Here is a 12,903-nt window from a genome sequence, read left to right as displayed (position 1 = left end):
GCAGATGAGGTTCTCTGTGTCACTTAGCCACTGTCCTGGGAATGTTCCAGAGAAAATACTCATCGGGCTGGCAGAGGAGGTAGAGCAGGAGAGCCAAGTCAAATTTTGTATTCCCTTGGCCTGATGAAGCAATCAAAGGATGTTCTCGGTTGAGAAAGACTGAGATAGATCAGTTAACGACTATAAAGTAAGTGACATCATAAAATGATGCAACATGCATTTTGATCTCAGGGCCCACTCTGTGGCGCCCACGGGGTAAATAGAAGTTACTTGAACAGGGATTCATCAAACCCTCTTTTTCTCCCCTCACCCCCCAAGCCCTATATACTTGTACATTTTCTAAGTTCCCACTGTGTTGCAACCAAGTTCAAGTCTGCAACACCCTTTCACCTTCGTACTTACTTCTTATATCTGACTTTGCACAAATCTGAAGTCAGAAAAGAGAGCCTGGTCATCATAATCTGTCTCTGGACATCGTGATACCCAGAAGATGAGTGATGTTCACGTCCTGGAAACAGCCCAACAGCCTAGGGACTGGAAGCATGAAGCAATGAGAGCCAGTGTGGGCTGAAGGACATGAGACTAAGGGACAGTCATCTTTGGGGATCAAAGTCTAGGTGAGTAGCTAGTGCTACGGTCTTACTGTCTCTGTTTGTTGTCTTTTTAAAAAAATTGTGGCACCTCGGTGGCTAAGCTTCCAATTCTTGATTTTGGCTCAGGTCATGATCTTGGTGTCATGGGATCCAGCCCCACATCCGGCTCTATGCTGGGTGTGAAGTCTGCTTGAGATTCTCTCTCTCCCTTTCCCCCCTCACCCTTGCTCTCTCTCTCCCTCTCTCTAAATAAATAAAATCTTTCAAAAATTGTGGTTAAATACATTTACCATAAAATTTATCACCTTAACTATTTTAAAGTTCAGTGGTGGTAAATACATTGACATCGTTGCGCGATCATCCCCACCATCCACCCACAGAACTCTTTTCATCTCGTAAAACTGAAACTCCATACCCATTCAACAATTACTTCCCATTCTCCCCTCCTTGCAGGCCCTGGCCACCACTATTATACGTTCTGACTTTATGAATGTGATTACTCTAAGTACCTTATATAAATGGAATCATAAAGTCTTTGTCTTTTTTATGACTGGCTTATTTCACTTAGCATGATGTCCTTCGTCCATGTCGTAGCATAGTGCAGAAATTCTTTTTCAGTCTGAATAACATTCCCTTGTGTGGACACACCGCATTTTTCTTATTCATTCACCCATCGACGGTCACTTGGCGTGCTTTCACATTTTAGCTATTATGAGAAATGCTCCTATGAACATGGGTGTACAAATATCTCTTCAAGACCCTGCTTTTGATTCGTTTGGGTCTATACTAGAAGTAGAATTGCTGGATCCTATGGTAGTTCTATTTTTAATTTTGGGGGGGTACTGCCATACTGTTGGCCACTGCGGCCACACCATTTCATGTTCCCACCAACCATGCACAAGGGTTGCAGTTTCTCCACATCCTTGCCAAAATTTGTTTTCTGGCTTTTGTTTTGTTTTTTGGTAGTAGTCATCCTAATGGATGTGAGGTGGTATCTCATTGTGGTTTTGATATTAATTTTTCTAATGATGTGTGATGTTGAGCATCTTTTTGTGTACTTGTTGGTCATTTGTATGTCTTCTTTGGAGAAATGGCTAGTCAAGTCCTTTGCCCCCCTTTTTAAGTAGGCTCCTTACCCCATGGGGGGGCTCGAACTCACAACCCCAAGATCCAGAGTTGCACGTTCCACCAACTGAGCCAGGCAGGTGCCCCTTGCCCATTTTTGAATGGCTTTGCTGCTGTTGAGTTTTAGGAGTTCTCTACATATTCTGGATATTAATCTCTTACAAGATACATGATTTGCAAATATTTTCTCCCATTTTTGGGGCTTCCTTTTTACTCTGCTGATCGTGTCTTTTGATGTACAATATTTTAAAATTTTCATGAAATCCAATTTACTCATTTTTTGTTGTTGTTACTACCGTGTTTGGTGTCATATCCAAGAAGTCATTGCCAAATCCAATGTCATAAAGCTTTTGTCCTGTGTTTTCTTCTAAGAGTTTTATTTTAGGTCTTACATTTAGGTCCTTGATCTGTTTTGAATTAATTTTTGTATATGCTATTAGGTAAGGGTCCAACCTCATTCTTTTGCATGTGGGTAACCAGTTTCTCAGGACCATTTGCTGAAAAAGTCAATTCTTTCCCCTATTGAATGGTTTTGGCACCCTTACCAAAAATAATTTGACCTCATATGTAAGGGTTTATTTCTGAACTTTCTCTTCTATTCCATTGGTTTACATATCTGTCTTTAGGCCAGTGCCATGCTGTTTTAATGACCATAGCTTTGTAATAAGTTTTGAAATCAAGAACTGTGTCTTCCAGTTTTGTTTTTCTTTTCCAAGATTGTTTTGGCTATTCGGGGTCCCTTAAGATTCTGCTTATTGTCTTTTGCCGTTGGATATAACAATAAGAAATCTTGGCCACTGAAAAAGATGGAAGGGATGCTTTGGGGGGACAAAGGAGGCTTTCTGCCATCCGAAGGGGAAGAAGGACATATAGGTTGCCACTTTCTCTAAAACAGAAGTTCTTAGGATAGGGCACAAGGAATACTCCTCAGGGAGTTGCAAGCATCCCAAAACTGAGGGCATAACCGTGACCCCATCCTAAGGGCATTTTTTTTTAAACTGGGAATAAAGTCCAAAACTTCATCAAATTCTCAAAAGACTCTGGGACGCCTTGATAGTTAAGAACCACTACCCTTGACTGCTTTCTCTTCTGGTGTTCCCCCCCTCTTCCTGTACTTGGCCCCTTTGGGAGTCCAAATCTGTGCTCCAGTCATTCTTTGGGAGTATGGGAGAGGAGGACTGGGGAAATCTGGCTAAAACTTGGGGTTCTCCACATACCCCCAATTCCTTACACCTTCATTCACACCTCACTGTTCCTGGAGAAAACTGCAGCAGGGAGTGTGGGGCTGGGGGACTGTGGGGCTCATGCTTGGACAAGAGGTAAGGGCAGTGTGCTCTTTGGGGTTGGAGCAAAGAAAATGCTAGGACAAAATTGTAGCCCTTAACAGTGCAGTCCCAATCAAAATTCTCTTGCAAGCCAACCAATCTCAACATCCCGCTCTGAGGGCGGGAAAGAATTAATCAGCTAAATGTATCTGATCTCTAGTGCTTTGTTCCAGGGAACACGGAACTTTATTTAGGTCAGCGAAAACCCTCATATTCTGCACCTGAGTGGGAAAGACTTGGGTCAGGGAGTCCTTTTCCCTGGTGCCTTTTATTTATTTTATTTAAAAAAAATTTTTTTAAAAGATTTATTTATTTATTTGCGAGAGAGAGAGAGAGCAAGTGCACGTGCAAGGGTGGGGAGGAGCAGCGGGAGAAAATCTTCAAGCACGCTCCCCACTGAACGTGGAGCCCCACATGGGGATCTATGTCATGACCCATGAGATCATGACCTGAGTCAAAACCATGAGTGGGACGCTTAACCAACTGAACCACCCAGGCATCCCACCTGTTGCCCTTTAATCAGGTTTTCACCATTCCCTTTTTAGTCCCCAGAGCAGTGGGTTTCATGTGAGGGCTGCACTTCATTTCCCCAAATCTGGTTAAAAATGTAGGCATCTGAGACAAAATCAGCAAGGGTGGAGAAGAACTCAATAACATTACCCACCAACTAGATCTAACTGACAATTTCTAGAACACTCCATCCACTCCAGCCAAATACACATTTTTTTTCAAGTGTACATTCACCAAAAGGGGCCATATGCTGGGTTATAAAACAAACCTTAATACATTTTTTAAAGATTTTATTTATTTATTCGGCAGAGATAGAGACAGCCAGGGAGAGAGGGAACACAAGCAGGGGGAGCGGGAGAGGAAGAAGCAGGCTCATAGCGAAAGAGCCTGATGTGGGGCTCGATCCCACAATGACGGGATCACGCCCTGAGCCGAAGGCAGACGCTTAACCGCTGTGCCACCCAGGCGCCCCAAACCTCAATACATTTAAAAGCATTGAAATCATACAGAATATGTTCTTTGACTACAATGGAATCAAACTAGAAATCAATAACAGAAGGATATGAGGGAAATCTCTAAATACTTGGAAACTCAACAACAGATTTCTAAACAATCCACGAGTCAAAGAGGAAGATTCAAGGGAAGTGAGAAAATATGTTGAACTGAATGAAAATGAAGGTACAACATATCAAAATTTGTGGGGTGCAGCTAAAGCAGTGCTGAGTGGGAAACTGAGAGCATTAAATGTTTATGTAAGAAAAGAAGGAAGGTTTCAAATCAATAATCTCATCTTTCACCTCAAGAAACTACAAAAAGAAGAGCAAAATAAACCTAAAACAAGCAGAAACCAGGAAATACTAAAGACCAGAAATCAATGCAATTGAAAACAGTAAAAGAAAAAAGGCAATGAAATCCAAAATCTTGGGGTGCCTGGGTGGCGCAGTTGTTAAGCGTCTGCCTTCGGCTCAGGGCGTGATCCCGGCATTTTGGGATTGAGCCCCACATTAGGCTTCTGTGCTAGGAGCCTGCTTCTTCCTCTCCCACACCCCCTGCTTGTGATCCCTCTCTCACTGGCTGTCTCTCTCTGTCAAATAAATACATAAAATCTTTAAAAAAATGAAATCCAAAATCAGTTTCTTTGAATAGATCAATGAAAATGATAGACCTCTAGGAAGATTGACAAAGAAAAAGAAAGAAGACACAAATTACTAATATCTGGAATAAAATCAGGGATATCAATACAGACAACTGCAGACATCAAAGGAAAAATTAGGGAACATGTCCAGCAACTCTGCACAGAAATTTGACAATTCCTTGAAATTCCTTGAAAATCACAGACTACTAAAATTCAGTCAAGAAGAACTGGATAACCTGAATAGTTCTATAATTATAAAGAGATTGAATGAGTAATTCAAAACACTCTCCGAGGAAAAGAACAGGTCCAGATGGCTTCATTGGTGAATTCTAGCGAACATTCAAAAGAATAACACCAGGTCTACATAATTTCTTTCAGAAAATAGAAGAGGAAGGAGTGCTTCTCAACTTATTTTATGAGGCCAACATCAGCCTGACACCAAAACCAGACAAAGATGGTCTAAACATCAATAAGTACAGACCAATATCCCTCATGAATATAGATTCAGAAATCCTCAACAATGTATTGGCAAATAGAATTCGGCAACATATAAAAAGAATAATATGCCACAACCAAGTGGGGTTATCCTATAATTTAATGTCAGGCAGATTATATCTTTGAACATCAGGGGCGTCTGGGTGGCTCAGTCATTAAGCATCCGACTCTTGGTTTCAGCTCAGGTCATAATCTCAGGGTCATGAGATTGAGCCCTGTGTAGGGCTCCGTACTGAGCATGGAGCCTGCTTGAGATTCTCTTTCTCTCTCCCTCTGCCCCTTCCCCAACACACACTCTCTCTCGAAAGAAACAAAGAAAGAAAGAAAGAAAGAAAGAAAGAAAGAAAGAAAGAAAGAAAATCAATGTAATCCACCATATTAAAAGTCTAAAGAAGAAAATAGAGATGGCTGGGCCCCAAGTGAATCAGCATCTTTGGGAACAGAAGCAGGAAATCATCCTTCCCTGCCCTCCAGTGTTTCTGGGGATGTTTCAAGATCTACAACCCTTCAGGATAAAGAATGCCTTTCTTAGCTTGGCATGCAGGGCCCTTCATTAGTAGGTCCTTGCTTACCACTCTGCCCTCATCTTTTCTCTCTTCACTGTTGAAGCTGGGGAAATGGTCAACAACTTGGAGTTACCACTATCTTCCAAATGCAGACCATGCTACCCCATCCCTCTGTTCCAGTCTCCTCTCTGGCCTTAGCCTAGCCCAGCCTATCCTTTGCCTTGCAAATTCCCATTCTTTTTTCATAACTTATCTCACATGTCACCTTCTCTGGGACCCCTTCTCTGACCTCCCAGGCTGGGGCAGGTGCCCTTCTTGGGTATCCCACGGTCTCCTTGGGCTTTCCTCTCTCAGACCCTTGGTCAAACTGCTTTGGGATTGTCTGTTACTTGTCCACCTTAACTATCTCTCTCTCTTTTTAAAGAAGTTTTTATTAATTTATTTGAGAGAGAGCGCACATGACAGAGCACCAGCAGGGGGAGTGGAAGAGGTAGAGGGAGAGGGAGAAGCAGACCCCTGCTGAGCAGGGAGCCCAATGTGGGGCTCGATCCCAGAACCCCGGGATCATGACCTGAGCCGAAGGCAGATGCTTCACCGACTGAGCCACCCAGTGCCCATTAGCCATCTCTTTAACCCAGGGTAGGGCCAACACAGAGTAGGTGCCCAGCACTTAGTACTTAGACAGCGGGGAAGCAAGAGGTCCCTCAGACAACTGTAGGGCAAAGGGAACTAAGCAATGGGAACATCTGAAAATTCCTCCAAGGCCAAGGGCCTAATGACAGATAGACACCTGGAAACCCTCCTTCATTTCAGGGGGCTGGCTGATTAGGAGTTTGTTCTGAGCCTCATCCCAATTGTGCCTTAGTTTTGTGTGGTCCTTTCGCCTGGGTGGAGGCAGCAATAAGCCTCGGGCAAGGCTCCAGATGACTGTCCGCTATCTGTTTTAAGTGAATGGGGAGGTGAGGCTAAAGAGGTAAGTGCAAGCCAGGTAGCAAAACTGTGATCTTAGAACAGTGATTCTCAACCAGAGGATTTGGCGGCTGGGGCCATTCGCCAAAGTCTGGGATCATTTCGATCTTTACATGGGGGTTGTGGGGAGGTGTGCTACCGGCCACTGGTGGGAAGGGGGCAAGGATATGGGGAACCATCCTGTAATGCACAGGACAGTCTCCCTCCACCCCCAGACAACTATCCAGCCCCCATGTCAATAATTCTAGGTCGAGAAACCCCGGATTAGAGAGGCATGAGACATGGGGCTCAGAACTGCCCAGAATGTGAAAGAGATATCAAATTATTGTCTGCCAAAATGGCCTGAATAACCATATGGACTCTTGTGCCTTTGCCCCAGGAAGGAACTGGACAACCCTGAGGGTATGCAATGGGTAGTTGGTCTCAGAGTTTCTGAATAATTAGTAGGTAAAGGCCCCCTAGGAGAGTCCCATTCACAGACAGTTTACAAAGAAGGTCTTTTCAAGTAAAACAGTAACTCCAACTAAGGCAGAACAGGATAAAACTAAGTGGAGGTTCCCTTGACTTTTTAAAAATAATTTTAATTTAAAAAATTTTTAAGTAATCTTTCTGTCCAACATGGGGTTCAATCTCATGAACCCAAGATCAAGTCACCTGCTCTGTCAAATGAGCCAGGTACCCCTGCCCTTGACTTTTGTTAATGAATAGATAAGGTAAAGTAATTAGCACATAATTAACATGCAAATGATGCTACTTCTGAAGCCATTTTTATTCCGATGATTAATTTTCATAGCTTACTCCTGTTTTTATAGTTAGGGCAAGGGTAAAGTTCCACGACCTATACTCCTCATGTGAATTATGGCTCTTTCAATTAATGAGATTTTGTTTGGTTTTTCAGGTATCCAACCAAGATCCCATTTTTTTAAAGATTTTTTTTAAAGATTTTATTTATTTATGTGACAGAGAGACAGCCAGTGAGAGAGGGAACACAAGCAGGGGGAGTGGGAGAGGAAGAAGCAGGCTCCCAGCAGAGGAGCCCGATGTGGGACTCGATCCCGGAACACCGGGATCACGCCCTGAGCCGAAGGCAGACGCTTAAGGACTGTGCTACCCAGGCACCCCTAAAGATTTTTTTTTATTTATTTGACAGAGAGAGAGACAGCCAGAGAGAGAGGGAACACAAGCAGGGGGAATGGGAGAGGAAGAAGCAGGCTCCCAGTGGAGGAGCCTGATGCGGGGCTTGATCCCATAACACCAGGATCACGCCCTGAGCCAAAGGCAGACGCTTAACGACTGAGCCACCCAGGGTCCCCCAAGATCCCATTTTAATGTTAAGTGAAGAGTTTAAAACTAAGACCAGATAACGTAGGCAAAAATTATATGTGTATGAGATATATTTACATCTACATTGGCGCATATATATATATAATTTAAATATATATATTTAAAGATTTTATTTATTAGGGAGAGAGAGCACAAGTGGGGTGAGGGGCAGAGGGAGAAACAGAGTTCCTGCTGAGCAGGGAGCTGGATGCGGGGCTCAATCCCAGGACCCTGGGATCATGGCCTGAGTAGAAGGCAGACGCTTAACAGACTGAGCCACCCAGGCGCACCTCCACTGATATATTTTTAATTAGTGCGTGCACGTGCACTCACACACACACACACACACACACACACCCCACACACACTCTCAATGCTCTCCAGCAGTGGGGGATAATGCACACTATGGGAACCTTGGCCATCTCAAGAAGAGGGTGCTAGAAAGCACTCATAGAAGTCGGGCTTGGGTTCTGTGACTTCGGGAGGGTCTAAGGAAGCCACGGCTTGCTCCAGATCGAATCCTACTAGGAAGCAGGGCCATGCTGTAACTGGGTATTTCAAAAAAATCTCATCTTGAAGAAGGGCAGACAAGAACTAGAACAGGTAAAGGAGCAGCGGCCCCCGTATCTGCCAGGAGAGGGAAATGTTCGGTCATTTCTGTGGTTTGGACACTGGTCATGTTTTGTCTGCGTTCAGACATGATTAAGGAGTGGTCTCGCTTTGGCCGTAGTCCATCACACAGTGGCCTTGTTTGATGTTGCTGTTTGTGGAATTGTTTCTGTTGGACAGGACACCGAGGCCTTGCTGTGAGTGCAGGGCCAGCGGCCCACCACGCCAGGGCCTAACTGACACGGCCGGGCCAGCTCCTGGATGGCAGGAGACGCTCTTCTCTTTCTCAGTATATTACAGCGTATTCTAGTCTATATATTACATTAATCATGTATCACACACACATATATACGCATACTTATCCACAGTCCCATACCGGACTCAACTACGACTAACTTAGTGTTCTTCCCAGCAGTCATTTCGTCAGGGCCCTGCTTTTCATTTATTGGTTTTCTTTGCATAAAGACCTTAAGCCTCTTATCTGGTTACTTTAGAGAACACTGAGCTTGCCCTCTGGAACATTCACAAAGTCAGGGCCTTCAGGAGCACACCACCAGCATCCTTCTTAGCTCTGCCCTCATCCCATGGGCTTCTTTCTCGCTCCCAACTCGCCCACCTGGCTTTATCTCCTGTGCATCAAGAGTTGCTTCCTACTTGAGATTCACTGTGAGAACACCACAGCATGTGGTCCTTCTGGGGTGTGGGGCAGGGGGCGGGGGGCGGTGGATTGCGTTTTGGCCGCTGAGGGGACCTAGCTGGTCCCTACCCCACACAGGAGAAAGGAAGCCCTACCCTAAAGGAAGGATGGCAGTTCCAGTTTAGCAAATGAGGGCAGGGGTAGGCACCCCGAAATGGTACCATTCAGATTTTAGGCCACTTAGGTTTCTGGTTGAACATTGGGGGATACCCAGGTTGATGGAGCAGGACGTGTGAAACCAAACTTGTGACCAAATTGGGGTCCCCATCATCTCCTGACTCGTTAGTGGATCTCCATCTTACAGACTGTCACCAGGGAAATGGAGGCCAACAGCTACGGGTCAGTGTGTGCTGATTGGCTCCCGAGGATGGAGGGAGCGTCTGGAGAACAGTCCTTTGGACAATTCCTCTAGAAGCCTTCCCTGACCTCTCCATTGGAGGAGGTCTGCCCCATTACAGCCTCTTTCAAGGCAGTCCTTTGGGGCCAGACAAGACCTGGGTTCCTAACCTGGTTGTACCAAGCCTCTTGGCCTCGCTGAAGCTGTTTCTACACCTTTAAAGAAAGGTTAAAAATAGCACCCTTTTTGTGAGATTTGTTGTGAAAGTGAGAGAAAATGTATGCATGGCTGCTGGCACATAGTAGGTACTTAAAACTTGGTGGCTCCCCTTGCCGTCACCATCGTCATCATCAGCATCAGCCTGCTTCCTCCGCTCTGCTCAACTGAGATGTCAGCACCGAATAAGAGGGGCGGGGAGTGTGCCCTGAACAAGATGAGTTGTCCACAAAGGCCCTGAAAGGAGGACTTCTTTCCCTTCTTACCCATATGCTCTGTTCCCTTCCTCCCTCAGCCGAGAGCTGCCCTAGTCTCCTCTCATCAAAATCCACTCTGAGCCACGATTAAGGTTGTAACAGGGAGTCTGGTCTAAAGCTGAAAGAATGAAACTCTAAGGGGGAAGTAAGTACCAACCAGTGGATGGGAAAGATCTGGATGGGAAAGACTCACGTCAGTGCCCCCCGGATCCCAGCCTACTCTACACACACACACACAAAAGTGAGGTTTGGTCAGGAAGTGTTCTTCAAGAAGGAACTTGGCAATGGGACTTCCAAGATTCCCTGCTAAGATTTCCCTGACCTTCGCTCCTCAGACTTTCCTTAAAGAGTTAACAACCCGTAAACAAATTCATAAATGCAGGCTAGTCTTTCAAAGACCTTTAAGGGGATCCCTTCTGTAATCTCAACTTCTAATTCACCTTTTGTATTTCTGATTAAAAAAAAGCCCTTGTGGATTCCTTTATCTGCTCTGTCCTTCTTCTGTCCCCTCTATTCAACACAGCCTAAGTCTGTCCCCCCACCCCGACTCAGAATGTCACCATAGCCACAGGCCTTGTTGTTTCCCCCACAGGCCTGAGCTAGAGTTCCTTGAAAACCGTGGGGGGGGGTGGCAACATCTGGTTTTAATAGTAGCTACGTTTCATCAAATGTTTTCTACACTGTGTTTTGTCTCTTTTTTCCCGCCTGGAAAGTGCTCATGTATTCTTTGCTTAGTTTGCCCCAGTGGCTGGAGCTTATGTTACTATAATTCAGTATCAAAACCGGGAAATCGGCCCCGGGACGTTGTGTGTTTGTAGTTCTATGTCATTTTACCGCGTGTGTAACCACAACCACCGCGACCAAAATGCAGACTTTGTGTGGTCACACCCGCCCCCCACCCCTCACCCCTGGAAACTCCGAAATCTGTTCTCCATTCTCTGTCGTTCTGTCACTTCCACAATGTTATATAAATGGAATCGCACAGTAGGTAGGCTTTAGAGGTCGGCTTTCCCCCCACAGCATGGTGCCCTTGATGGCCACCCAAGTCATTGCATGTATTCATAATTTGATTTGTTTTCTCATTTATGAGTGGTCCTTGGTATCTTGTTTGAGAACTCTCTCAAGCCCTTGGTTCTGGAGGTTTTCTCTTATGTGTTCTCACCTGCCACTCTGGACAATGGGAACAAATCCTCCCTTCCCCGAAGCCCCGCAGCCAATCCACCAAAATGTCCTATTGATTCCACTTCCTAAATGTGTCCAGACTCTTCCACTGGCCTCCATCTGCCCCCCTCCACACAGATCGAGGTTTCTGTCTTCATCTCCCATGTGAATGACTGGAAGCAGCTTTCCAACTGTCTCCCCATTTGCACGCTTGCCTGCCCCCCCAAAGCCAGTGCCAACCTGATTCTGTCCCCGGCCGAAGCCCTTCAGTGGCTCCTCAGAATTCTTAGGCTGAAACCTGTATGCCTCTTGGGGCCATGAGGTCCCGCCCCTCTGGTCCCTCCTTGCTTATCTCCCAGAACTCACACAAATTCTTTAAAGAGAGAGTGGGAGACAGCAGGAGTGGTCTGGAGGGGCAGAGGGAGAGGGAGAAGCAGACTCCCCACTGAGCAGGGAGCCCGAGGTGGGGCTCGATCCCAGGACCCTGAGATTATGACCTGGGCCGAAGGCAGACCCTTCACCAAATGAGCCACCCAGGCGCCCCCCAGAACTCATATGGAGCCTCTCTCTCCTGACTTCGCTCAGCCTCCAGCCCTGGCCTGCTTTGTGTTCATTGAAAGGACCCTGCCACGTGGCCTCTGGGCTCCCCCTTGCCATGTCCTCTGTAAGACAGCTCTTCCTCCTCTCCTGCCTCTCGGCCCAGCCAAATGCTGCTCATCCATGGAGTCTCACCTCCTCAGGAAAGCGTTCCCTGAGCCCTGCCTTGAACGAGGGACTTCCTCTTGGTCTCTTTCACGGTATGCAGCAGAACTGTAATTGATTCATTATTCATGAAATGAATTCATCCCTGTCACGTCCATTGGTCGGACTGGAAGCTCCCCGAGAGCCCGGGGCTGTCTGGTTGACCCTTGGATCGCCAGCCTCTGGAGGAGTGTACGCTCTCCATGGCCGTGGCCGTGGCCGAGTGATGGCTCCTTGTTGAGTCTGTGAATGCAGGGAAGTAGAACCCACCGGCCCTGAGTTGCTGTGACTTTAAAAGACAGGGAGGGCCTTTGGAGCTCTTTGGGGGAGGAGATTACTGAGGGACACTCGGCTCCACGCCCCTGGCCGGCTGTTCAAGGGACCCCACCGCAGCCTCGCCTGCCTGCCTCTTTCCTCCCTCTTCAAACCTTCCTCTACGGGTGAGAGGCCCTGCGAAGGGAGAAGGTTTTTATGAGGTGCTAGGGACCCATTTTTGAGTCTTATATGTCTGCAAATTGTTGGCAGTTTCTACAGGACACTTCGATTTCAGGTTTGGCAGCCCTGACTGGAAAGCATCTGCAGATCTTGAAGAAGGAGGGTGTGGCCTCATGGTAATGAGAGGCCTCTTTCAACTACTCTATCTAAAGGGGCCCCCACCCCCTCCCACCCCCTCAGGCTGTAAGCTCCAGAAGGCACAGAGCCTGCCCTGCCCACCACTGTCCTTCCAGTGCCCAACACAGAATGGGCACTTCATGAATATTTATGAAGTGAGGGAATGGTTAATGAGTGAATGAATGAATGAACAAATGAATGGTTAGGCAGGCTGCCAGAAACGTCCCTCGAGTTGCCCGGAAGCCAAGACAGGCTGGCCTGAGCATTCATACCTCCTGTCTCGAGCCTTCCC

At 46.4% G+C, this 12,903-nt stretch overlaps 1 protein-coding gene across 1 annotated transcript in view; it reads left to right on the top strand.

The window, feature by feature from the left end:
- The window catches only part of LOC100478054 (nuclear cap-binding protein subunit 2-like), a 39,150-nt gene extending 26,924 nt beyond the window's left edge, over positions 1-12,226 (top strand). The window contains exons 3-4 of the mRNA XM_034649045.1: positions 11,397-11,558; positions 12,179-12,226. Of these exons, the coding sequence (XP_034504936.1) occupies positions 11,397-11,558; positions 12,179-12,226 (210 nt within the window). The remainder of the gene's footprint in view (positions 1-11,396; positions 11,559-12,178) is intronic.
- Positions 12,227-12,903: the final 677 nt, after the last annotated feature.

The sequence above is a fragment of the Ailuropoda melanoleuca genome, chromosome X (assembly GCF_002007445.2).
Source record: "Ailuropoda melanoleuca isolate Jingjing chromosome X, ASM200744v2, whole genome shotgun sequence".
NCBI classification, from domain to species: Eukaryota; Metazoa; Chordata; class Mammalia; order Carnivora; family Ursidae; genus Ailuropoda; species Ailuropoda melanoleuca.
Note: the sequence above shows the minus strand (reverse complement) of the source record. Positions and strands in the feature narration are given on the sequence as shown.